We start from the raw sequence: 27078 nt of genomic DNA, 5'->3' as shown, positions 1-27078 counted from the left end.
GGTGGGGCTCTCGGAGTCTTCCTAAACGGAGACAGAAGTGGCTGGGGTGGAGAAGGCTCCAGCTGTGGTCTCCCCGGATTCAGGACAAAGGGGGGGGGGACCGCCTGGCTCTAAGGATGTGGTTCCAGCCGCTGTGTGTGCGGGATTGTTTATTGGAGAGCCGAAGGAGCATCGGGGTGAGGGGCGTTCAACCCACTCGGTCACTTCTGCCCCCTTGATGCTCTTCCTCCCGACAGCCAGCCCCCACCCCACACAGGAAAACCTGGGGCCAATGTGCTTTGCTCTCCCCGTTGTGTCCTGTGGCAGAGCACCTGCTTTCTGCATGCAGGTTCAGTGCCCAGAAGCCACCTCATGGCACAGCGGGGAGGTGGCTTGACTACCAAGCCCGGGGTTGCCGGTTTGAATCCCCGCTGGTTTGTTTTCCAGACTAGGGGAACCCCCTCTGTCGGGCAGCAGCGATAGAGGAAGATGCTGGAAGGCATCATCATCTCAGACTGCGTGGGAGGGGATGGCCATGGGCAACTCCTCCTGTCTTCTACCAAAGGAAAACCACAGGGCTCTGGGGGAGCCAGGAGTCCCCACCGACTCGAGGGCACACTTTGGCCCAGTGCCCAGAACCCCACGTCACAGCAGGGCTGGGAAAGGCTTAGGTGGCCTAATGGGCTGACTTGGTGAGAAGGCAGCGTTGCGGTGGGAGAGGACCTGCTTGGAATGCAAAACGCCACCGGATCTATCCTTGGCATCTCCAGCTTGAATGGGCCAGGTAGCCGGTCATGGGAGAGGCCCCTACCTGAGAGGTCTGCTGCCAGTCAGAGTACTGAGCTGGTTGGACCAAGAGTCCCACCCAAGGCAGGGCAGGCTCACGAGTCCCAAATCCCCACGTCTGGACTCTGTTTTAGGAAGTGAATCTGCACGGGAAGCTGGCCTTGCCTGCCTGATGTGCAGAAAGTGGTGTTTGTTTTCAGGGGGTGACCCTGGGAGCAGAAAGAGGCATGACTCCACTTGCCCCTGCCTTCCCCAGCGACTCCATTGTGCGGAACGAAACCCAAAACCGCCCGTCGCTCGCTGCAGGGGAGCGTGAAGCGTGGAAGGCCCCGGCGTGCTTTGCCCGCGCATGTCAGGCGTGTGAAAAACGAGTTGGCATTGAGGAGGAGCAGCACACCCGTATAACTCAGGTGCTGCTGTGCCTTCCAATGGCCCGACCTTCCATGACTCTTAACATCGGGAGTATTGGCGTTCGCGTTAAAAGGTGGACAAGGCCTCTTGGATTTACGCTGCCGATAGGAGGGGGATTCACTGCCTCTGAATACTAGAATTCGTGATTACTCAGTGAAGTTGGTTGCCTGAGCAGCAGGATTGCTGGAAAGGAAGTGCTGTTTAAGAACATAAGAGCAGCCCTGCTGGATCAGGCCCAAGGAGGCCCATCTAGTCCAGCATCCTGTTTTGCACAGTGGCCCGCCAGATGCCTCTGAGGAGCCCACAGGCAGGAGTTGAAAGGGGCATGATCTCTCTCCTGCTGTTGCTCCCCTGCAACTGGGACTCAGAGGCATCCTGCCTCTGAGGCTGGAGGTGGCCTATAGCCCTCCAACTAGTAGCCATTGATAGACCTGGCCTTGATGAATTTGTCTAAGCCCCTCTTAAAGCCATCCAGGTTGGTGGCTGTCACCAGATCTTGTGGCAGAGAATTCCGTAGATTATGAGTTGTGTGAAAAGATACTTCTTTGGCTGGCCCTAACTTTCTTGGCAATAAGTTTCATGGGATGACCCCCGGTTCTGGTGTTATGACAGAGGGAGAACAATTTCTCTCTGTCCACTCTCTCTACACCCTGTATAGACCTCTATCATGTCTCCCTGCAGTCATCTTTTTCCCAAATGAAAAAGCTCCAGATGCTCTAGTCTTGCCTCATAAGGAAGGTACTCCAGGCCCCTGATCATCTTGGTTCCCCTTTTCTGCATCTCTCTATAATGTTCTTTTTGAGATACGGTGAACAGACCTTTATACAGTACTCCAAATGTGGCTGCACCATAGATTTGTATACGGGCATTATGATGTTAGCAGTTTTATTTTCAGTCCCCTTCCTAATGATTCCAAGCATGAAATTGGCCTTTTTCACAGCTGCCACACACTGAGTTGATGAGTTCCATCATTTCAATGAGCTTTCTGCCATGACCACCCCAAGATCCCTCTCCTGTTCGGTCACCGACATCTTGGACCCCATCAGATGGGGTTTTTTTTTGGCCTAATAAGCAGCACTTTACACTTGCTTACCACGAACCGCATTTGCCATTTTTATCTCCTGCTCCCCCAGTTTGGAGAGATCCTTTTGCAGCTATTCACAATCTGTTGTGGATTTCACTGCCCTAAATAGTTTAGTGTCGTCTGCAAATTTGGCCACCTCACTGGTCTGAGTTAGTCATTAGTGGAACTCAGTGACCCCAGATGTTGTAACAGTTACTAGCTTCGATGGCTTCAAAAAAAGAGAGATTGAAGTCTGTTAGTGGCTCTCAGCTGAGATAATAAAGTGAAGTCTGCATGGTCAGAGAAAGGGCCTTTTCAGTTGTGGCTCCTTGACTTTGGAACACCCTCCTGGGGGAGTTCCATCATGCCCCCTGCCCCCTGCCGCCCTTTGGGGGTCTTAAATTGCTGAAGACCCATTTTAACATCTTAGCTGTAACTCTTTCTGGTGGGTTTCTAACTTTTCAGCTTTCCATGTCGTGACTTGTAATTTTTAAAATTTGGTTTTAAGTGGGATTTGTTGGTTTCTATTTTATTGGTTTCATATTGTTCTCCAATCCAATCTTTATTACAGTCATTGACCAGAATAATTGTTCTGTAGTGTGTTATTTGTACTGGTTTTGTTAACGGCTTCCACCAGCAGCAGTAGGGGCAGGGTACAAATATTTTCACTAGTCGTAAATTGAATAAAATGCCCGGATTAAGAACATAAGAACAGCCCTGCTGGATCAGACCCAAGGCCCATCTAGTCCAACATCCTGTTTTGCACAGTGGCCCACCAGATGCCACTGGAAGCCTACACACAGGAGTTGAGGGCATGCCCTCTCTCCTGCAGTTTCTCCTCTGCAACTGTGACTCAGAGGCATCCTGCCTTTGAGGCTGGAGGTGGCCCACAGCCCTCCGACTAGTAGCCATTGATAGACCTCTCCTCCATGAAGTCATCCATACCCCTCTTTAAGCCATCCAGGTTGTTGGCTGTCACCACATCCTGTGGCAGAGAGTTCCACAAGTGGATCACGTGTTGCGTGAAAAAGTACTTCTGTTTGTTGGTCCTAGACCTCCTGGCAATCAATTTCATGGAGTGACCCCTGGTTCTAGTGTTGTGTGAGAGGGAAAAGAATTTCTCTCTCTCCACTTTCTCCACACCATGCATGATTCAGGGGACAGACAAGGGGGCCCCTGGCCCATCTTGGTCTGATCTAGTCGGGCTCTTATATTAGTATAGAATAGAGGATTTTCCAATAACTTCTAATCAGGGTAGCAACATGGAACCTCCAGATCCCAAGGCAATCTACCCTCAAAAGCCGGACGCTGGGAACAGATGCCAAGAGGCTGCCGTTGCCCTGCTTGTGGGCTTCCCGACTGACTGATGTTGGAATTGATGGAGGAGGTATCTGATCTGGCTGGACCGTGCTCTGTTTCTCCAGACAGGCCACTTTCCTCTTGTGAGTTGGGCCGTCTCCTGGGAAGCTGGCAGTGACACTTGTGTTTTTGAGGAAGTGGTTTTTCTTTGGAAGGAGCTGCCCTCCAGCTTTGACAGTCACCTCTCCTGAGGGTTGCTGCATCCTCTCTTTGGCGCGCACGCTTGAATCCTGCCAAGGTGTGCTGGGCCCCCTTGGCGCCACAGGCTGACCCCAGAAGGGGCTGATGCTGCAATGCCCGTGCCTTGCCAGCTGTTCCCAGGGCTGTGAAGGTGGCTGGGGGCCAGCCTGGGTCCTGGGCCCAGAGCCAGGCTTTGCCAGGTTTCCCCCTTGAACCCTCCTCAGTGGCAGAGCAAATGCTGCGTCCTGAAAAGCCCAGTCCGGCAGTCTGTATAAACGAGGCCGCTTGAACAGAGGCCTTGCCCACCTGCGCTTCCGGGCTTTTTCTGGGGGAACCCCGGAGGACTAGAAACTTGTGCTCTCCTTTGAAAACAACAACCACCACAACTTGAAATCTGGGGCTTGTGGGAAGCTGGAGCCTCCCCCCCAGTGCCATGTGTCGTGGGTTTCCTGGAGCCGCAGAACCTTCCAGGCAGCCTGCCGTGGCTTCATCGCCTCCGTGGGGCGCTCGGCTGCCAAGACCGTTCAGTGGCACGGTGTCCGTTTGAGAGCTGCCGGGCCGACCGATGGCCTCTGTGCACATGTAGAGGCCAGCCTAGTGGGGAGCTGGTCTTGTGGCAACAAGCATGGCTTGTCTCCATAGCTAAGCAGGGTCTGCTTTGGTTGCATATGAATGGGAGACTTGATGTGTGAGCACTGTAAGAGATTCCCCTCCAGGAATGGAGCCACTCTGGGAAGAGCAGAAGGTTCCAAGTTCCCTCCCTGGCGGCAGCATCTCCAAGACAGGGCTGGGAGAGATTCCTGCCTACAACCTTGGAGAAGCCGCTGCCAGTCTGTGAAGACAATACTGAGCAAGATGGACCTGTGGTCTGACTCAGTATACGGCAGTTTCCTATGTTCCTATGGGTGGGGGGGGGGACGACACCAGCCACCCTGCAGGATAAGGGAGCCCGCCGTTGCCGGGGCGGGGGAGAGGCACCCTGGCAGAGGAGGGACCGGTGAGGTGCCCCAGAAGGTGTCGGGACGGCTCCCGAGGCAGCTCAGCCCGGGTCCTTCGACCCCACGGGCACTGTGGCCCCTCGGCGCCCCGGGTCTTGCTGCTGCGCCCGCCTCGCTCTGGCTCTCCTCTCCCTCTCCTGCTGCGGCTCCTTCTCCTTGGCGCCCTTTCCCTCAAAACGCAGGCCTCCTGCGCAGCCGTGGGCTCCGTCCTGCCCCAAACGGAAACCGAAAGCCACCATGGCGACACCCAGCCTGGCCTCCAAGGGGGGGGGGGCGGGCGGGGGGGAGGGTGTGCCCTCCTGGGTGCTCCTTGCTCGCTGGCTGCACGCCGGGCGGTGGCAGCCGAGGGTGGGTGGGGAAGCCGAAGCCCTTCTCCTCTCCTCTCCTCTCCGCCGGGGAGGTTTCCTGGCCACCTGGCCGCCCGGCAAGTGGAGGGGGGCCAGTGCGGCAGGCCCTGCGTCCGAAGGTCCGTCTCTCCTGGGGCTGGCTCGGAATTCCCCGGCCCGAGGTTCCCGTTTCTCCGGGCGGGGCGGGGCGGGGCGGCGGCTCGGCTGCGTTTCCTGGGTCCGATTCAGCTGAGCGGCGGCTCTCCACGGGGCCCCGGATTCCTCCGCTGGCGGCTGCCGCGGATGTTTTTCAGACGGGCCGTCAACTGGCAGAGCTCGGGGGAGGCCTGCCTGCCGCTGGGGAGCGGAACCCGTCAGGCAGGAAAAGGCCAGGTCTGTGCCCGGCTGCAGCCGCCCCCACCGCAAGGCCCACGAGATCCAGGTTCAGAGGAAACCTGCGTTCACTTTCGCGCCCTGCTTGTTGACTTCCCGGAGATGTCTGGCTGTCGGAAACAGGATGCTGGGCTAAATGGCGCTTTGGCCTGATCTGGCTGGGCTCTTCGGGAGGGAAAAGGTGATTAATAGCGGTGGTTAAATGGAACCTCCATGCTGAGGGGTAGTCTACCTCAGTGGCTGCCAACTTGGTGGGGGGCCCTCCAGATGTCGCTGAACCTCGGTTCCCTTCGTCCCCAGCTGCAATTTATTTTAGCTGGGGATGATGGGAGTTGTAGTTCAGCAACATCTGGAGGCCTCCCGGGTTGGCAGCCACTGGTCTGCCTCATTCACTTAAATGCTAGGGACAAGGAGCGGAGGAGGGTGGTATTCCCTGGGCCCTGTTTGTGGGCGTCCTGGGAACGTCAGGTTGTCCACCGTCCAAAGCGGGATGCTTGGATGTGCTTCGGTCCGATCCCAGTGGGGTTCTCTTAGTGTGCTTGTGGAGGGGTGGATCAATCCACAGCTATCGCTCTGGCTAGTGGAATGGAGCATCCTTGCACAGGGGTAGTCTATGTCCAAAATGCCGCTTGCTCGGGACGAATAACAGGGGAATCTGTTCCCTTCCTGTCCTGCTTGTGGACTCTCCGGAGGCATCTGGCTGTCCCCTGTTGGAAACACGATACTGGGCCAGAGCGCCTCTTGGCCTGATCCAGCAGGTCTCTTGTGTTCTTACGGCAGGTTGGTCTTATCAGTCGCTAAGCATCAGGAGAGCGCAATGGAATCGCCGTGCGCAGGTGGGTTGGAAACGCCAAAGCTGGGTGGAAATGGCTTTCTCCGCTCTAACCGGCGCGTGGTCCCTGGGCGGAGGCTGCTGACGGGAAGCATTAAAATGTGCATCCCCCCCCCTGCATTTTGAAATGCTGCAGTCCTGGAGGGAGGATGGCCCTGCAGATCTCACCGCCCACCCCGTGGTGGTGGTTTCACTCTGCCCCAGCTGAGCCTCGCCGCCACCATCCATCAGAGTCAGCCCGAAGCTTAAAACGCAGCTAATTAAACGCCTGCCTCTTTAGCAGCGTAATTGGAGAGTGCTCCGGAGGGGATCGCATTTCGGTATTGGAATGGAAGCCTCCCCGCCCCCAGGAAGCAGCGGCGGTTAGTGGTTATCGCAGCAGCAGCAGCAGCAGCAGCGGAACTTAGGAAGCTGCCCCTTGCTGAGTCAGACCCGCCTTGCTCCATCTAGCTCGGAATGGTCTACACTGGCTGGCAGCAGCTCTCCCAGGTTTCAGGCAGGGGGTCTGTCCCAGCCCTGTCTGGAGATGCTGCCAGGGGTTGACCCCGGGGCCTCCTGCAGGCCCAGCACATGCGCTTCCGCTGAGCTCCGGCCCCATCAGGTTAGCGCTGGCTCCACTTCTGAGTTTTGCCACCTGGGCTCTTGAGCCGGTGAGATTTCGGCGCCAGCTAGAAACGTTAGGAGCCCAGCCCTTCTCAGGGTCACGAAGGCCGCGTCTTCCCGGCCTCATCTCTCCTTTCTGCCTGGAAAAAGGCCTTAAAGGTGGTGTGCCACGCACAACCGGAACAGGAGCCCCACGGATCACTTGGCCCCTTGGACTTGGGAGGACTCTGCCCTGCCCCAGGCGGAAAAACCGGCGGCCTGCTGTTGCTTTCCGTGTTTTGCAGAAAATATTTTCCTGAAGGACAGTAGGGGAAGGAGCAGAGCTGAGTGGAAGGTCCCCGGACCCCTGGCAGCATCTCCTGGGAGGGCTGAGAAAGGCTTCCGGCCTGAAACCCGGGGGAGCTGCTGCCAGTCAGGGCAGGCAGTGCTGAGCCTGTTGGACCAACGGCCTAACTTGCTATAAGGCCGCTTCCTATTCAAGCTCTGTAAGCTATAGACTGAGCCTCAGAATCCGAATGGGTCCAGCTGGCGACCGCCTCGTTCTTCCTTGCTTCTCGTGAGCAAGGGTCTGCTCCCCCACCCCCCGGGATCTAATCGGAGGTAGACTTCCTGTGCCCATGGAGGTTCCACTTACCCACCACAACTGGTAACTGTTGATAGACTTAAGAGCAAGTGGGCTACTGGGAAAGTGGGCTATTGGGAAATCTGTGTAGGCTAGTCACACTGGGCTTCGTTGGATGTAATAATATGTTTAGTCAAGTCATGCAGGTGGTAGAATCCAGGCGTCCTGGTGCCAGACTCTGTTACGTTGCTTTGAAATGCGAGTTGAATTGGGTCTTTGAAGCATGCAGCAGTGATGAGGAATCTGTGTTTCTATCTCGCCTCCCTCCGTGGTGACCAGGGCAGTGAACACAGCGCTCCGTTTCTATCCCCACAACAACCCTGTGAGGTAGTTTGTGTCGCGAGGCCGTGACTTCTCCACCCCGCCCACTGTTTGATCTCCACAGTGACCCCGTAAGGTAGGCTAAACCGGCCCACCATTGTCCGATGCGTTTCACAGCCGAGTGAGGATTTGAACTGGGGTCTTCGGGATTCGAACTCTTCCTGTCCTGACTGGCTGCAGCACTTTGTGGACTTTTGATCGACACAGCCCCCAGCTGTTGTTCTAGAACAGCAGAGGATTCCAACTACGGGTCCCCAGGTGATGATGGACTACAACCCCCATCGCCCACAGCAACTCTGGCCAGGGACTGTGGATGATGGGAGTTGTAGTCGAACATCACCTGGGGACTCAAGACCAGGGGTAAGCAGCTCAAGTTCGTTCCTCCTATGCCGTTGAGCAGTCTTCCTTTTCCCCACTCCTCACCTGGAGAGAAGGGAGTTTCCTCCTGGAGAGCCAACCAAAAGCCAAATCCCCCTATTCCTGGAGCGGAGGCAAAGCGGGTAATGGGAGGCGCTGGGGGAGTCTCTCTCTCCCCCCCCCCTCGTCCCCACTATTGATTTCCTACCCTTCACAATTGGTTACTCTTTGCAAAATGCAAGTCAGGGGAGCCGAGCCCTTACGGGAAACGCTGCCTCTGGATTTCCTATCACAAGGCGCTGCGGACTTGGGGAGAGGGGAGGGGGTGGGCACGGGCACCAGCGCCTCCGGTTTAAACAGCGGGGCTGGCTGGCTTTTCATCAGAACAGCCCTGCTGGGTCGGGCCCAAGGAGGCCCCTCTAGTCCAGCATCCCGTTTCACACAGGGGCCCACCAGATGCCGCTGGGAAGCCCGCAGGCAGGAGTTGAGGGCATGCGACTAGTACTCAGAGGCATCCTGCCTTGCAGGCTGGAGGTGGCCCGTAGCCCTCCGACTAGTAGCCGCTGATAGACCTCTTCTCCATGAAGTGATCCAAGCCCCTCTTCAAGCCATCCAGGTTGTGGGCTGTCACCACATCTCGTGGCAGAGAGTTCCACAAGTGGATGATGCGTTGTTTGGAAAAGGGCTTCCGTTGGCTGGTCCTAGATTTCCCGGCAATGTGTGATGTGAGAGGGAGTTTTCAAGCGGCCTGAGGAATAAGCACTGCTTGTGCAGGATGCGGCCGAGCTGCCCTGGTGCCACCTCTAGCCGTGGCTTCCGTGAAGCCAGCAGGGCATGGAGGTCATCGAGCATCTTGCAGTCACAGGCCTGCAGCCCCCCAGACTTGGAGGCTGTGTCGAACTGTCCCATATCCAAGACAACCACAGGGCTCTGCGGTCGCCAGGAGTTGACACCCGACTCGACGGCACACGTTACCTTTTATATGAACACGTAAATCTGTCGTCTGCTCAGTCAGTCTCTCTTGGTCTAGCTCGGTCAGTCTTGTCTTCGCTGACTGGCAGCGGCTATCCAGGGTTTCGGGCAGGCGCATTGCTCAGCCCTACCTGGAGATGCTGCCAGGGACTGAACCCAGGACATCCTGAGCTGCAGCCTCCGGCTTTGAACCTGGGGCCGTATAAAGCTAAGGCTCGAGGCAGCGGAGGGCAGCCAAGACAGACACAAACTGCCACTAAACTTCAACAACTTGGAAAAAAAACCCACCTCCACTAGATTTAGTTTGTTTCTGTACTGCGTTCTCCCCCACTGCCCGAAGAGAAAGCAGCAAATTACAGAATCACAGTGAGAAAATGATTGCCAAACAACAAATGAAGCTGATGAGCAAGAGAGGGGAGCTGGTGTGGTGGGAGCCAGCATGCATGGTCTCCTTTGCTAAGCAGGGCCCACTATGGTTTGCATTTGAATGGGAGACTACATGTGTGAGCACTGTAAGGTATCCCCCTCCGGGGATGGGGCCACTGTGAGAAGAGCATCTGCCTGCTTGCATGCAGAAGGTTGGACGTTCCCTCCCTGGCAGCATCTCCCAAGATTCAATAGGACTGAGAGAGACTCCTGCCTGCAACCTTGGAGAAGTTGCTGCCAGTCTGGGTAGTCAATACTGAGCGAGATGGACCAAGGGTCTGACTGGGTAGAAAGCAGCTTCCTGTGTTCCTAAGTTTAAGTGAAACTACAGGTCGAGTATCCCTTATCCGGACTGCTTGGGACCAGAAAGTGTTCCGGATTTCGGACTTTTCCGGATTTTGGAAAGTTGTCGTTTCAGGGGCCGGAAGCCCAGTAAAAGAAAAGGAGGACATTCTGCCATCACCGGGACTACAAGCCCCAGCATGCTTCGGGTAACCCGGGTGGTAATGGCGGCGGCAGCAGCGCCTGCGCATTGCGGTCTCCTTGCGGACCGCGCAGAGTGAATAATAAAGCTCTCCTCCTCAGTGGTAGCGGGTGGCGGAGGAGGGAGCATAAGGCAGAAACGTGTTGGAGGGCTCGGTAGTGACCAGAACTCCCGTGATTGGGTTGGTGGCGCCCACCAAGCGCAGCCTCAGAAACTGCAGCACTTTATGTACGTAGCGAGAACACCCGTAGCTGCCACTTACTGCTGCTCCTACCGCCACTGCCGTGGTGTCCAGATTTTGGAGCGTTCCGGATTTCGGATGAGGTGTATTCAACCTGTACTTTGAGCAGCAAGAAACGGACATTGTAACTGGCAAAGTAGGTCTACAGGTATCTGCCTCCTACTGAGTCAGAACCTTGGTCTGTCTAGGTCAGGATCATCTACACTGACTGGCAGCGTCTCTCCAGGATGTCAGGCAGGGGTCTTTCCCAGCCCTACCTGGAGATGTTGCCAGAGACTGAACCTGGGACCTTGTGAACACAGAGCAGAAGCTCTCTCAGTGGCTTCCCCTTGATATAAGAGTTGGTAGTTCTCGAAAGATGTGAATGTTCATGGGAAGAGTGAGACAATATGGACATAAGAGCCTTGCAGGCTCAGACCAGAAATTTCCAACAGCCACTAGCCCCATCCCTCCTGGAAGCCGGCAAGAAGGCAGCTAATATTCAGTGATGTGCTGCCTTTGAACATGGAGGCTCCATCGAAGGATCCTGTCCAAAGCTGCAGTTCAACCCATATCCCTCTTGAATTTTTCTAAACTTTCTTTAAAAAAATAAAATAAAATAAAGCAATCAAACTCATAGCCATCTGCTGTGGCAGGGAGTTCCACAAACTCGTTATGAGTTGTGTGATGAGGTACTTCCTTTTAGCCAGCACCGAATCTACCTCTTCCTCGGTTGGCATTGCTAGGCGGCCAGAGCACTACCAGGGGTAGCGCGGCCACCTGACCGATAATGGGAGTTGAATATTCTGACTTCACGCTCAAGTTTCTAGCCCTTAAGCTGCAAGGATAACCTCTGAAGCATTTGGCCTTGGGCCTAAAGCCTTTCAGGGGCGTCATCCTGCCGATTCCGTTGCTGGGGCGTAGTCTCTAGTTTGCTGGGGGGTTCCTGCTTTTTCAGGCTCAGTGTGGGAGGACAGTCGGCCCCTTTTGCTGGTGGGGTCGGAATCCAGCCTGCGCCGCCCCCTGTGGACAGCTGTCCTTTGGCCACCGTTCGAGCATGGGGGATGTTACGGTAAGCCAACCTACCTTCCTAGAACAGAGAGAAAGAGAGACTTTCCACGTTTGCAACCTGTATAAATTATGCATGCGGTTTGCATGCATGATCTCCCTGCATAATTCATCCCGCTCTCCTCAGTCGGGAGAAAGGACAAGGTCTTGCATAGGGCATGGAAGAGACGATCCCCTCTGACCACTGGGAGACCCTTAGAATGTTACACGCCCCCCCCCCCCCGCCCTTTCAATTCCCCTGCCAACTAGGTAAAGAGGCATTTTTCAAAGTGGTGATTCCTTTATATTTAGTGGCGAGTGGGGGGAGCAACTGGCCCTATCCAACCCCAGCACTGCACCCCTCTAGTGGCTGTCGCTGGTGTCTCCCATGTGTTTCTTTGCAGACTGGGCTCTTTGGGGCACAGGGAATATACAAATACGACAAATATTTATGTACTGCTTTTCAACAAAAGTCCCCAAAGTGGCTTACAGAGAGATGCATAAATAAGACGGCTCCCTGTCCCCAGAGGGCTCACAGCCTAAAAAAGAAACATAAGATGGACACCAGCAACAGCCACGGGAGGGATGCTGTGCTGGGGACGGATAAAGCCAGTTGCTCTCCCCCTCCTCAATTCAAGGAGAATCGCCACTTTGAAAAGGTGCCTCTTTGCTCAGTTAGTAGTAAGAACCATCTTCTTGTTCTTTTTTTCTGCGTAAACCGCTTTGAGAATTATTCACTGAAAAGCAGTATACAAATGACAGTCCAGGAATTTTGCCAGGCATTTCTGACACACTTCCGAGCTTATCCTAGCAGCCTGAGGACTAGAAACCTGTCTGTTGCTTTTAAACCCCGAAGTTTTTTGGACGTGGAACTCCTCCCCCCAGAGCCTGTGTCTGCCCAGCGCAGCCACAGGAACCCCTCTGCCCTCTCGGGCTGCTTCCGTAGCTCTTGTCGGGCGCTCCGGCGTCCAACTCGGTAACGCCGAGCCCTCCTCTGCAGCCCGGCTCTTTTGCCCTCGGAGGGAGCGGGAAAGAACATCAATCCTCCGGCTGCTGCCCAGGGGCTGGGAACGTCCTGGACATCTTGACAAGCGACGGGACTGACACCTCCCAGCTGCGAGTATATTACCGGTTTTATGGCGTCGTAAAAAGCAATGGCTTTGCTTGTAAAGGTGAAGTGGTGTCGATTTGTGTTCTGGCGGAGGGCCCAGCGAGAGAGTTATGGATCTCCCCTCTCCCCACCCCCCGGCTCGCTGACTCCAGCAGGGTGTGCTGCGGATGGTCTGCCTTGCAAGCTTTGGATGTCGGAGGCTGCCGGAGCCTGGCCGGTGGCCGGCCTGCCCCTCCGGTTCCCTGACTGGCTGCATCTCTCCCAAGCCCTTGGGCAGTGAGCGGCAGGCCCAAAGCTCGGTCTCGTCCGGCTTCCCGCAGCGGCCGGCCAGTGTGCCTCCAGGAAGCCCACCGGCCCACCAAGGCCTCCTATCCATGGGGAAGGCCTGCTTGAGTGCCATGAGAAACCTGGCCTGTTGGCCGCCCTCTCCCCCTGCCCCCCGGACCCGAGTCCCTTCTTCCAAAAGGCTGCAGAATGATTCTTCCTTCCTCCGCTTCTTTGCAACGGAGGCCTGGCCTGTTGGATGCCGCGTGCCCAGCGTTCTGTCTCTGCCGGGGCCAGGCCAGGCTTGAGGGGAGGTGGTGAGTGGGGCACCCTCGCCCGCCTCCCACCCATCTGGGCAGGGCTGGCCTGGTGGGGGCTGAAGCAAGGCGCCGGGCACTCCCCTGCCCCATGCAGAACAGATCCTCGCCGGTGGGGAGTGTGCTGCTTCTCCTGGCCAGCTTTGCATGGAGAGTGAGGAGAGGCGGCCTCCTTGCTGAGCCCGCGGGGCCGGATGGATCCCCAAGAGCTGCTCCGGTGGCCGGCAGTGGGGGGTGGGATCCTGCCGGCCTGCTGTGCCCCAGGAATCCGCCGCTGGAGGCCCCCGCCTCGCCTCCGGAGAGCTGGCCTTGGAGCCAGCAGGAACTGCCCCCTTTGCTAGGCTGGGTCCACCCTGGTTTGCACTTGAATGGGAGACCCCAGGGCTGAGCAGGGTCAGAGCTTCCCCTGAGGGGAAGGGAAGAGCCTTTGCATGCCGAAGGCTCCCCGTTCCCTCCCTGGCGGCAGCATCTCCAGATAGGGGTGAGAGAGATCCCTGCTTGTCACCTGGGAGAAGCCGCGGCCAGTCTGGGGAGACAGTCCTGAGCTCGGGTCTGGCTCAGTCGAAGGGAGTGGGGCTGCGCTGGTGAGGCCCTGTGCCAGACCGTGGCGAGGCTCTCTTTCCACGTCCAAACTGGCACCGTCTCTAACCTCCTGTTGAGCTTGGCAGGGGGTGCTGCCTGTTGGCCCAGCTTTGGGGAGGGTCTCCCACAAAAGTGTTGGGACCCTGAGCCAGCTGCTCAGCTGGTGTCTCAGTGGGACGGGGTGAAACCTCCCCCCCCCGCCGCCCCTATGCTTGGTGGGGAGTGAGAGCAGAGCCCCCCCCCCCCGGGCATCCACACCGGAGGGGAGGGGGTCTCTTCTTCCGAGCTGGCCTTGATGGGCGTCTCTCCCAGCTTGTGTGAGGGCCTGGGGCCCGGTCCCTTGGCCGGGGCCTGCAGGGCTGGTTGGGGGCACCTTCCCCCTGGCCTGCTCCCCAGTGCTCAAGACGTGGCAGCTGGAAGGGAGGGCACGGGGGACTCTGGCCAGGTGGGGAGTGAGCAGCCCCAGGCCCTGCCTGCCTCCCTCCCCTCATCGCCCGCCTCTGCCCTGCTGGACTCAAATGCTTTGGGTTCCCGAGTGGAAAGTAGGGAAGCCTCAGGTGGAAAGTCGTCGGATAAGCTCCTGGAAGGAAGCGGGAGTGTTTCTCGCTGCTTCTGGGAGATGCTGAGCTCTTAGGACCTGAGTGGACCGAGAGCAACCTCTAGCTCAGGGTTGTCTCCCCAGACTGGCAGCAGCGGCTTCTCCCAGGTTGCAGGCCGGAGTCTCTGCCAGCCCTGTCTTGGAGATGCTGCCGCCAGGGAGGGGACTGGGAGCCTTCTGCAGGCAAGCAGGCAGGTGCCTTTCCCAGAGCAGCCCCGTCCTCTCAGGGGAAGACCTGGCATTCAAATGCCAACCAGGGCAGACCCTGCTTGGCAAAGGGGCCAATTCATGCTGGCTGCCGCAAGACCAGCTCGCCTCCCATTCTGCCCATTGAGATCTCTTGGAGATGCTTTGGCTAGTTCTTGCCTGCAGAGGAGGAAGATTTAGTGATATTTCCAGCCTGAGTTCGCTAGTGGAAGAAGATCAGGGCAAATTATTTTAAAAAGCAAATGTACGTTTGTATCTTGGCTCTCTTTAATTGCAGGGGTTTTCAAACTTGGCTCCCCAGATATTGTTGGAGTAATAAGAATATATGAAGAGCCTTGCTGGATCAAGCCCGGGAGGCCTAACTAGTCCAGCATCCTGTTTCACACAGTGGCCCACCAGATGCCCCCGAGAAGCCCACAGGTGAGGAGGTGAAGGCATGGCCCCGCTCCTGCTGATGCTCCCCTGCAACTGGGATTCGGAGGCATCCTGCCTCGGAGCCTGGAGGCAGCCTACAGCCATCAAGCCACGGATAGCCCTGCCCTCCATCAATTTTTCCAAGCCCCATTTAAAGCCATCCAAGCTGGTGGCCGCCACCCCATCATGTGGCAGATAATTCCATAGGGTAACTGTGCACTGTGTGAAAAAGTACTTCTGTAGGTGGGTCCTAACATTCCTGGACATCGGTTTCATGGGATGACCCCTGGTTCTGGTCCTGTGAGAGAGGGAGAAAGATTTCGCCCTCTCCAAACAATGCACCGTTTTATAGATTTCTGCCATGTCTCCCTGCAACTGCCTCTTTTCCAGACTAAAACCCCCCCAAGGGTTTCTCCTAAGGAAAGTGTTGCAGCCCCCTGATAATCTTGGTTGCCTTCAGCCAATTCATGGAGGAGAGGTCTATCAATGACTACTAGTCGGAGGGCTATAGGCCACCTCCAGGCTCAGAGGCAGGATGCCTCCAAAAACCAGTTGCAGGGGAGCCACAGCAGGAGAGAGGGCCTGCCTCATCTTACTAAGGACATACTAACTGCTAACTGAGCCAAGAGGCACCTTTTCAAGTGGTGATTCTCTTATATTTAGCAGGGGGAGAGCATCTGGCCCTCTCCATCCCCAGCACAGCATCCCTCCAGTGGCTGTTGCTGGGGGTCTATGCTTCTTTTTAGACGGTGAGCCCTTTGGGGACAGGGAGCCGTTTTATAATTTATTTATATCTAGGTGAACAGCTTTGAGAACCTTGGTTGAAAAGTGGTATATAAAGATTTGCGGCCGGCCGTGGGCTTCTCAGAAGCATCTGGTGGGCCACTGTGGGAAATAGGATGCTGGACTAGATGGGCCTTCTTGGGCCTGATCCAGCAGGGCTGTTTTTATGGTCTTAGGTTCTGATTCTGGCTGCGGATGATGGGAGTTGTAGTCCAGTGTTGTTTGGGGACCCAAGTGTGAGAAGCCTTTATGCTTGTGTTTTAATTTCTTTTTTAAAACCAGATGTGTTTTTTGTTTGTTTGTTTGAGCTCAATATTTTAATGTGTCCTTTTTATAAACTTGTTTTTAAATTTTATTGTGAGCCGCCTTGGGATTTTCTCAATGAAAGGCGGGGTATAAATTTAACAATACATAATAATCATCATAAATAAACAAACCCCTGTTCGGTTGTACAGTTCTTAACTCCGAAAGCAGCCTGGGGCTGCGTTCGAGGTGGGAGGGGAAGAAGAAGCTCTTCTCCCAGCATGCCTGGTCTCCGCCCCCCCCTTGCAGCTTTGCAGATCAGCATCTCCGTGAATCTTTTCACACATTCATTTACTGCACAAGATTTCTGCCGTGCTTTTCCAGTAAGGTGCAGCACGAGGAGGAGAGCTGGTCTTGTGGCCGCCAGCCTGATGGGTCCCCAGATGTACCGTGCAGCTATAGTTGACGCCAAGGGGCAGGTAGTTCCACAGGCCCGGGGCCGTGACTGAAAAGACCTGTCCATGAGACCGCCAAGCGGCCTTCTGAAAACAGAGGGAGCTGCAGCCGCAGTGGTCGGGCATCAGACCCAGCGCAGTTCCACTCCCACCTATGCTATATGTATCCAAGGCGGGAATTACATCATGTTCTTATTCATATTTGGGGTCACTGCGGACCCCAGATACTCTCTGTGTAGAGTTGTGGCTCTGCTCTACAAATAATAATCTGGCAGGACCCTGACGCAAGTTAGTCTTATTAAGCACTGTTGAGATAAATGAGTCGGAGCGCCGTCGTTTTATATTACTTTTGGATTGTCTTTTTTCACTGAAACTATTCCTGGAGATCCACGCCGCCCGCGTGGAATATTTTGCCCCAGGTCAGGCCGTGACAATCTCCAGGCTTGCTGCTTGTTTTCAAGAGTCGCCTGGGAAATGGGTGCCGATCCCTGGAGATGCCACAAGTCTGGAAGGCTGACGGGATCCTAGAGTTGGAAGGTGCCCTCGAGGGGAGCTGGTCTTGTGTGGGAGCCAGCCTGAATTGCCCCCTTTGCTAAGCAGGGTCTGCCCTGGTTTGCATTTGGATGGGAGACTACATGTGTGAGCCCTGTAAGGTATTCTCCTGAGGGGATGAGGCCACTCTGGGGAAAACCACTACTGCTACTACTACGAATACTTATATACGGGTCATCAATCAAATTGACCAGTGTCAAAGCAGTTTACATAGGGGGGAAAATAATAATACATAAGTAAGATGGTCCCCCTCTCCAAAGGACTCACAGTCTAAAAAGAAACACGAGGCAGACACCAGCAACAGCCACTGGAGGGATGCTGGGCTGGGGCTTGATAGAGCCAGTGTCTCTCCCCCTGCTAAATAGAAGAGAACCACCCCTTGGGAAGGTGTCTCTTTGCTCTGGGAAAGAGCCCCTGCCTGCTTGCCTACCGAAGGTTCCCAGTTCCCTCCCTGGCGGCAGCAGCAGCTCCAAGCGCAGCAGCTCCAAGCGCGGGCTGAGAGAGAAACTCCTGCCTGCAACCGCGGAGAAGCCGCTGCCAGTCTGGGTAGACAATACTAAGCGGGACGGACCAGTGGCCTGACTCAGTATATGGCAGCTTCCTATGTTCCTAAGCTTCCTCCTTCCAAAAGGCCATAGGAATGCCTGGAATTTCACAGCATTTCATAATGAAACTGGAGCTGGATAGAAGGTAGAAGGCAGCAGCCGATGTTCCAGCACAACATCCACACTGACCCCCTCCCGGCCCGTCTTGTCTTTTCTCTGCTCCTCCTCAGGGCATGCTGCAGAGCGAAGGGCGCAGCTAAGGCTCCCTCCCGCGGCGTCTGGGATCCCTCGCCGAGGCCGGCTTCCTCCATGCGTCGCCGCGGAGCCTGATGCCCTCGCTGCGCCTGGCCATGGACGGGGGGAAGAGCTTCCACTCACCGCACACGCACCAGCAGCCGGGGAGCGTGCTCTACGGGATGCCCGCCCTTCAGGCCCCACTGGGCATGCCCACCATCGAGGTGAGTACCCTGGCTGTCTCTTTCCCGTGCCCGAAGCGGCGCCTCGGTGGGCTTCACCACCGCATCGGTCCCACCTCCGGTCCTTGGCGGCAGCGTCTCCAGCCAGGTCGGGCTGGGTAAGGCCCCTCCCGGAAACCCGCGACCTGCTGCTCGTCAGGGTGGGGATCACGACATGGCTTTTCTTGGCCGGGTAATCATCTCTATAAAACTTTCTCCCCAAGTGCAATTAGATTTTTTGGGGGTGTGTGTGTGTGAATTTCTTTGGCATAGATGGAGGTAAATATAGTAAATGCAATTAAGGTGAATTTAACGGTGTAGGGGAGTTTGGGCTGGAGCAAGGTTGCCCAACTGGGCAGGTGTTGACTTCCAACTCCCATCGTCCATGACTCCTGGCCACTGTGCCTGGAGATGGAGATGTTTGTTTGTTTACTTATTCGATTTCTATTTCTATACCGCCCTTCCAAAAATGGCTCAGGGCGGTTTACACAGAGGAATAATAAATAAAGAAGATGGATCCCTGTCCTCAAAAGGCTCACAATCTAAAATGAAACATCAGATAGACACCAGCCACAGTCACTGGAGGGATGCTGTGCTGGGGACGGACAGGGCCAGTTGCTCTCCCCCTGCTAAATAAAAGAGAATCACCACATTAGAAAGGTGCCTCTTTGCCAAGTTGGCAGGGGCATGTTGGGAGTTGTAGTCCAAACCACTCTCATTATCCAACATACACCCCCCCCCCCGCTGCATCCCTGAGCTAGAGGGACTCGGTATGTGGCAGCTTTGTCTCTTTAGGGGAGACTTGGGGTGGGGTACAGAAGCTCCCCATGGCTTTGCACGTGGAGGGTCCCAGGTTCAATCCCTGGCAGCAGCATCAGGAAAGACCCCGCTCTGAAACCCTAGAGGGCTGCTTCCAGTCAGAGTAGACAGTACCGGCCTCGGTGGACCAGCGTCTGGGTCGGTAAAAGGCAGCTCCACAGCGCTGTCAGAAGCATCCACAGCTCTATGGTCGAGCGTGTACTTTGCATGCAGCAGGTCCCAAGCTGGCAGCATCTCTGAGTTGGGCTGGGACAGAGCCCCGTCTGAAATGCGGTTGGTGTAGAAGGCACGGAGTGTGATGACTTGGTACGAGGCCGTCTTTACGCTCACCAGCCCTGTCTTCAGTCTCCCCCCCCACCCACCCCGGCCGTAGGTCTTTGACCTGCTGCCCAAGATGTAGGGATGCCAGGGCTTGAACTCCCTGTACCCTCCGCCGTTGAGCTACGGGTCCACCTCCTCTTCTGTTTTTCTCACCCTGCCGCCTTTTCCTTGCAGAATTCTGCCCTGGCTTCCACTTGGTGGGGTTCGGATTTGTATTCCACCGCTGCTTACACAGCTCCGTCTCTCCTGAGCGAAAACCAGTAAGTGCTCTTGGGCTCTTAAACCTTGGTTGGTTTGTGGTTTAAAAGCAAGTAAAATTCCGGCCTGCCTCCCAGAAGCTGAGCCACCCTCGCCACAACCTTGTGAGGTTCTACCTCACACCCCTGCGAGGTAGGCTAGGCTGTGTATGTCTGTGTGTGTGTGTGTGTGTGAGAGAGAGAGAGAGAGAGAGATTCCTCAAACATCCTTCCCAAGTGGGGATTTGAACCCGGATCCGGTACTCTGTCCATTACGTCTCATTGTCTCCTGTGTTTCCTGCAATCCTGTCCCAAGAAATGTACATGTGTGTGTTTAAATCAGGAGTGGGCAAACTTGGCCCCCCAGCTCTGTTGAACCACAACTCCCATCATCCACAGCTGGGGGGCCAAGTTGGCCCAACCCAGGTTTAAATGAATGTTGGAACTCTCCGTAGCAGATACACGGCCTTTTCATTCTGCATCACGTGTTACTTTGGGGGGAAGCAGGCGGTGTGTGTACGTGCCGCTGCTTTCCGGTTCCGGACCTATGAACCCGAACCCCCCCCCCCGCCTTCCTTGGGGTGGGCCACCAACCCTCTGGCTCGCCTCTCTCATCTCCCCACAGGAAGGAAGGACCATCCCCTCTGCCGTGGTGCATTCCCAGTACCATGTTGGCTGAGGTCACACCGCGGAGGTGGAGGGAAGAATCGGTGGGAGGGTGGGGATGCTGAACTCCATTCCGAACACAGCTTCGCCTGCAACATTCTGGCTCAGAGGGGCCCCCTCTTTGGGGGAACCCCCAGCCCTCCTCGGGCTGTCTCATCCCGCCCCCCCATAATTCCGTCTGTTGCTAAAAGTGCAGGGGGCTGGCAGAGAGGACTCTGAAATCACTGGAGGGCCATTGCAGAGGTGGCGACTGGGGTGTGGTTTTGTCCCGTTCGACTCTGGCACAGCTGCCGTTTCGCTCTTGGGTCCTTCCCTCTCCGGTCAGTCCCCCCGACCCCAATCATTCCCTCCTTTCTCTCCCCTGCCCCCCGCCCATCTCTTCTCTTTTCTGCGGATTCTGCTTGTTTCCTGTTAGCACAATGAGACTCCGATCTGGGTCTGGCCCGTCTCTTGCCGTGATGGGCAGCATGGGCGTCTGCACTCGGATCCCAAATGGGTAGAGACCCCCATATGGCATGTGGAAGACCCAGGTTCAAATCCCCGCTTTATCGGATGGTCTCAGACTAGTTGTCTCTCTCTGTGCATCACTCGGTCACAGGCCCGCCTCTTTGGACACGTGGCATTTTTATCCTGGTAAAGTAAAGTGTTCCGTCGAGTCAGTTTCGACTCCTGGCGCCCACAGAGCCCTGTGGTTGTCTTTGGTAGAATACAGGGGGGGTTGACCATTGCCTCCTCCCGCGCAGTATGAGACGATGCCTTTCAGCATCTTTCCTATATCGCTGCTGCCCTATATAGGTGCTTCCCATAGTCTGGGAAACATACCAGCGGGGATTCGAACCGGCAACCTTCTGCTTGTTAGTCAAGCATTTCCCCGCTGCGCCACTTAAGGTGGTGATTTTACTCTGGTACAATGAGAATAAATTATTGTATTAAATACACTCTGAATTATTCACAATTATTGTTGCTGTTGCACCATCCATGAATGTGGCATGTTAGGGGGCACACGTCTGCCCCAAAGAGCTTACAGTCTATACTTGGACATGAGGGAGATGAAGGCACAGGTTAAGAGAGCAAGCTGCAAACTGGAAGGGAAGTTCGCTCTTCGAATCTGTGCCACCAACTCTGTTTCCCAAGCTGTTCTCTCTCACCCCACTGTTTGTGGAAGTAATATTGTCCTACCCTACAGGACTGTTGTGAGAATAATTAGGATATGGAGCACTCTGAGTGCTTGGCAAAAAGGCTGGCTGGATGCAAACGACGTGACGTGGAGTTAGAATCCTGTGCTTGCAGGTGTCTCAAGTGAGCGAGCCAGTTTACGTACAGTGGAAACAGGCGAGGCTTTCTCGCTGCTGCTTCTCCAGCCGGTATGACTGGGGGATCAGTGAGAGGGATCTTCTCCTTAAACTGGGCTATGAAGACCCCGAGTGTGCTAAAATTCACCCTCCCAAGGAATTCTGGGCTGCAGTTCCACCTCTCTGGACACGTGGTCTCTTATTCTCTTAGACTCTGAATTACAGTTGCTATTCTGCCTTCCATGAAGGTGGTAGGTAAGGGGGCAAGTCTCTGCCCCAAAGAGCTTACAGTCTGTGTTTGGACATAAAGGAGACAAGAGGGGAAGGGGAGGGATACGGAGGCACAGGCGAATGGAGGAGGAGGAGGAGGGTGTGTCTGTTTCAGTGGCATGTATTTAGGCTTAGTGGCAGCAGGTCTTGGCGATGCCAGAGCAGTGCCAAAAGCTTCACGGAAGAGGTGGGTTTGGGGCGGGGGGGGCGGCGTTGGAGGAGAGGGGGGCGCCACGCAGGGCTGCTGGGAAGCATCTTGATTCCAGGCACCATTGATCTTGACATGAATGGCAGTGGTGTTGGGAAAGAGTCACACGCACACAGATCTGGGGCATAAAATGATATATAAAATGTGTAAAAGCAATTCAGAGAAATGGGAGGGTGTCAGGAGCCGACTTCTGTTGAATTGCACCGCTGGTCAGTGCAGCCCCCGGCACCCTGCAGGCATAGGGATGTAGGAAGCTGCCATCTACTGAGTCAGACCCTTGGTCCATCTCACTCAGTACTGTCTACCCAGGCTGGCAGCAGCGGCTTCTCCAAGGGTGCAGGCAGGAGTCTCTCTCAGCCCTGTCTTGGAGATGCTGCTGCCAGGGAGGGAACTTTGGACCTTCTGCATGCAAGCAGGCAGGCGCTGTTCCCAGAGAGGTACTCACATGTAGCCTCCCTTTCAAATGCAAACCAGGGTGGACCCTGCTTAGCAAAGGGGGCAGCTCGTGCTCAAGGCCAGCTCTCCTCTCGGACCGACGGTGTCTTTTCCCGGCCCCACCTGCCTCCCCTTCAGCTGGAACTGCTGGCAATTTAAACTGGAGATCAACCTGCTGGCAAAGGGCAGATGTTATGATGGCTGTAAGGAGCCTCCATCCTCCCTGGTCGTCTATCTGTCTCTAAAGGCCAGTTGCTGTGGGGAGGACTCTAGCTTCTGTGCCCTGCTTGCCTCTTCCTTGGGGCCCCTGGTTGGCCACTGTGGGAAAGAGGGTGCTGCATTGTTTAGACATAATGGAGCTTCCATGTTCAAGGGCAGTATACCCCTGAACACCGCTTGCTGCGTAGTAACGGCCAGGGATGGCCGCTGCCGCCTTGGAGTTCTGGTTAGTCTCTGTGGGGAAAGGCGTGGCAAGCTGCATTATCCCGCATCAGACTTTCGGTCCCTCCAGCCTGATACGACCTACACTGACTGGCAGCATTCTCCCGGAAGTGTCTTTCCCAGGTTCGCCTGGCGATGCTGCCAGGAACTGAACCCAAGGCCCCTCTGCCTGCAGAGCAGGGGCTTTACCCCATAGCTGCCGATGCTCCTGAAGTGGGGAGCGGAGGGAGCTGTGCCATGTCGCTCGGTCCGCCTCGCTCAGCACAGCCTGCTCGGGCTGGCAGCGGCTCTCGCCCTGGGTCCTTCTGCGCGCCAAGCAGGTGCTCTTCCCCTGAGCTGCGGACCCTAACCCTCGGACTCTGGGCCGGGCGGCCGTTTGGTTTCATCCCGGAGTGTGGCCGGCTAGGCTTCCCGCCTCCCTGCAGCGGGAGAGAAGCCGTGCCGAAGGTGGGCCGGTGGGAGGAGGGTGTTGGCAGCCTCTGCTCGGCGGGAGTTGGGTGCTGCCGCCCCAGCCACCCGCCGCCCCGATTGGACAGCCTCTCCCGCTGCCGCCCATGCTTGGAAAAGGACCTGCTCCCCCCGCTTGGGAGGATTCCTGTAAATTCCGCTTTCTGAGCCCTCCTGGGAGGTGTGAGCAGAAGAAGTTCTCTCTCTCTGCCCCCCTCCCCGCTTGGTATTGAATGGCCGCCTGCAGATGGGCTTATTGATCCAGCTCGCGGCCCTCCCCTCACCCAGCCTTGCTCCAACTCGGCCTCGGCTGGGGCAGCACATCTGCAGGCCCCCCCCCCCCCCGGACTCGCCGGAGACAACAGGGGAAACCGAGGCGGGCGGGATGCGGCTTTCCCAGCTGCCAGAAACGTCGGCTGGGCCCCCGATTCATTGGGCTGACTCCGACTGCCCGGGAGTGGGAGGTGGGCGTGAGCACACGTTCCGGATGTGGTTGCAGCTTGCCTAGGGCAGGGCTCTTCTTCCTCTCGCTAGTCGCAGCTAAATGGAACCTCCATGCTCGGCGGCAGTCCACCTTTGAATTGCAGGTGCCGGGCAGACATCGCGGAGAGAGGGCCACTGCCCGCTTGCGACCTTCCTGCGGTGGGTCGGCGTGGCTCACAGGTGCCCGGCTCAGTGGATCTTTGGTGCCCAGTCTACGCTGCCGATTCCTGCGTCCACTCCCAGCTTTTGCTGAGGGTGGAGGTGAGGATTTGGGGCTGGGGCATCTGCTTTGCCCGCAGAAGCTGCCAGGTTCCCTCCCTGGCAGCATCTCTAGGCAGGGCTGGGATTGGCTCCAGCCTGAAACCTTGGAGAGTTGCTGCTAGTCAGTGTTGACCGTAGTGAGCTAGATGGACCAAGGGTCGGACTCAGTAAACAGCAGCTTCCTGTGTTCCTGTGATGGCAAGACTGGCTGAACTCGCCAGAAGTTTCACTTTAAAACAAAAAACAAAACCCAAGGTCAATTGCTTTCTTCCATGAGGCTAGAAACCCGGGGAGGGTCTGTGTGTTGGAATCAGGATGGCTAGAAACCCGGGAGGGTCTCCCAGGGGCCCGGCCCACAGTAGGGGGTGGTCTCCCTGGGCAAAGACACCCAAGGGGCCCCTGGGGGTGTGTGTGTGTGTGTGATTCCCAGCTGTCCTCCGGGTGGCCCCCATGCCTTGCAATCCTCGAACTCCAGGGAGCGGCTCCGGGTCGCCCGTCAACCCAGACGCTCTTCCGGGAAGGGTGATGAAGCAGATTGCTGCAGAGAGGAGGGAGGTGCCTCCTGGGGGCCCGAGGCTGCCATGCGAATAAAACCGAAACCCGGCCACGGAGACCTGGGGGCGTGGGTGGGTCCCTCTCTTGAGGGAGGGAGGGAGGCTGCCGTCTTCTCTGGTGACTTTTGACCCACTGTTTCCAGAGGGCGAGGAATCAGTCAGGGCTGGGTTTTTGGGGGGTAACTTATATGTATATATTTATTTATTTATAGCCGCAGCCCCTGGGCTCTGCCTGCCTCCTCCTGGTGCCCTCTCAAGGCACAAGAAAGGAGCTTGAGAACATGTCCCCTCTCTTCGTTGGAAAAAAGCACCCGCCAAGTAGCCAGGCCTCATGGCTGCAGGAGAAAGCTTGCAAATACTGGGGGCGGGCTGGGGGCCAACAGCCACTAAGGCAGCCTGCTAGAGGCAATCACGACCGCCCTACTCTTTGCTTCGGTTACTAAGCTTGCGCTATAAGCTGACCATGGGTCGTCAATGAATATATCAGGGTTGTGCTATAGTGATTAAGCAGGTACAAACCCTAATAATGAGAAGAAAGGTCCAACTTAATTCCGCCCCCCCCCCAGCCCATTGGATTCCCCTGGGTATAAACGGAGGTGGTCCATCCTCTGTTGGCTGTTTAGTAATGACAGGTAGACTGCCTCGGGATCTGGTGGTTCAGTTTCTTTTAAGTTAGCGTAGCTAAAGCTTTTGATAACTTATCCAGTTCTCTTGGGGTTGCCGGGGGTGGGGTGCACATTTAAGCTAGCGGCAATTACTCCCTTTGGGTCTTAGGCCAGGAGGCAACCCATAGCACCTTTTAAAAAACCATTTCTGATTTTTCATATTGTATCCTGATTCAGTGCAAATGAAATCCATCCATGCGCACCACTTTCTTATTGTGCCCTTAGGTTGGAAAAACAGACGCACGGGAATTGCTTGCTCGCCTGATCTATCTCTCTCCTCCTTCACAGGCAATATTTTGATACCACGTCTGATTTCTTCACGAATTCCATCAGCAGGACGTCCTTCCCCGACACCAACTATGCACCCACAAGCCTTGTTGATTTCCTGCCCTTGAATGGCGACTTAGCTCAGGTAAGAGCCAAGCTTTGCAGCCAGGATCCCTGTGGATCTGGCTTGCTCTGGCAGCAGCGGGGTTCTCCTCCTCTCCCTGAACTCTCTGCTTCATTATTTTGCTGATTCTAGCCAAAGATAGTAGCACAAAACAGTGACTTTGCAGCATGATTTGACTCTTGTTGATCAGATGTGGGAGAATTGGGCTGATGCATTGCCCCTACCAACAATAGGCAGCCTTGACCCTCGACTGTTGTTGGACTACAACTCCCATCAAAAGCTGAAAGAAAGCATGCATGCAAATGGAATGTGAAATGGTTTTGATCTTCCTAGCCTGTCTAGGAGGTTAAATAACTGGGAATTTGGAATGGCACAGCCTTGGAAATTAGCCACAGAGACGTTTGCTGCCTCACTGTTTTTCTGTTTGCCACTTGTGGCCTGAAAGAGTGACCCTGTTTTTGCAAAGCGTCCCTCACTGGTCACCTGTAACTTATTCTTAACTCACCCCAGGCGAGTACCTGTTTACAAGCCTGGTGTATCATTTTATTTTATTTATTTATTTATTTATTTAACATATTTTTATACCACCCAAAACTTACATCTCTGGGCAGTTTACAACAAGATAAAAACAACACTAAAATATTAGTTAAAAACAAAATCAAGACATTTAAAACACAACAATTTAAAATGTTTTAAAACAATATTCTAAAACAACATTAAAAACAATCAAAACAGTATCAGTTAAAAGCCTGGGTGAACAGATGCGCCTTTAAAGACTTTTAAAAAATTGTCAGAGATGGGGAGGCTCTTATTTCACTAGGGAGCGCATTCCAAAGTCTCAGGGCAGCAATGGAGAAGGCCCGTCCCTGAGTAGCCACCAGACGAGCTGGTGGCAAATGCAGACGGACCTCTCCAGATGATCTCAATGGGCGGTGGGGTTCATGATGAAGAAGACGTTCTCTTAAATACCCAGGGCCCAAGCTCTTTAGGGCTTTATAGGTTATAACCAACAAACACCTTGTATTTTGCCTGGAAACATATCGGCAGCCAGTGTAACTCCTTCAGTACAGGAGTAATATGGTCTCTCCTAGATCATAAGTAAGGAATCCTATTGTATCCATGATACGCATCTTGGTATTTTGCTTTTGGAGAGATTTGGAAACAAGTTTTGGTTTTGGCACCGAAATTGAGCAGGCAGGAGATGAAGGCCTGTTTGACAGCATGTAACCAGGCAGTAATTAAGGCATGATTGATTTAACTTATGGTTCGGGCAGTGTTCCAAGAAAAACGAGTACCTTACAGGTAAGGCATGTCCTCAAGCATTAAAGATGCAATCCGATCAGCTGCTGATCTCTGAAGCAAGTGGAGTATGGGGGGGAGCACCAACCCCTTTCCCCACTCAGGGACTGCTAAGCCAGACTCCTCAAGGGTCTAGAATTTTGAATTCATGCCTTTGAAGCACCTCGTCCCACAACTGCTTCCTTGCTTCCCCACGATAGGCTTGGCAGACTCTGAGCTGCCTTTGTTCAGGAAGATGAAATCTTCAGGTGCTGGTGGCCAAGCCTTCTCAGTGGCCACCACTCTGGCCACCGAGTCTCACTCGTTCATTTAGGGGAGGTAAAATCTATGGGTGCTGATGGCAGGGTGGTGGGTAGCTTCTCAGTGGGGAAGCCCAATGGGTTGA

The 27078-nt window shown here is 55.3% G+C and overlaps 1 protein-coding gene across 1 annotated transcript in view; it reads left to right on the top strand.

Annotated features, from left to right (window-relative positions):
• Positions 1-27078, top strand: part of SBNO2 (strawberry notch homolog 2) — an 84770-nt gene that overhangs the window by 7315 nt on the left and 50377 nt on the right. The window contains exons 2-4 of the mRNA XM_053300134.1: positions 17681-17908; positions 19220-19305; positions 25292-25415. Coding sequence (XP_053156109.1) covers positions 17780-17908; positions 19220-19305; positions 25292-25415 — 339 coding nt within the window. The 5' untranslated portion in view covers positions 17681-17779. The remainder of the gene's footprint in view (positions 1-17680; positions 17909-19219; positions 19306-25291; positions 25416-27078) is intronic.

The sequence above is a fragment of the Hemicordylus capensis genome, chromosome 2 (genome assembly GCF_027244095.1).
Source record: "Hemicordylus capensis ecotype Gifberg chromosome 2, rHemCap1.1.pri, whole genome shotgun sequence".
Classification (NCBI taxonomy): Eukaryota; Metazoa; Chordata; class Lepidosauria; order Squamata; family Cordylidae; genus Hemicordylus; species Hemicordylus capensis.
This window is presented reverse-complemented; position numbering and strand designations above follow the sequence as displayed.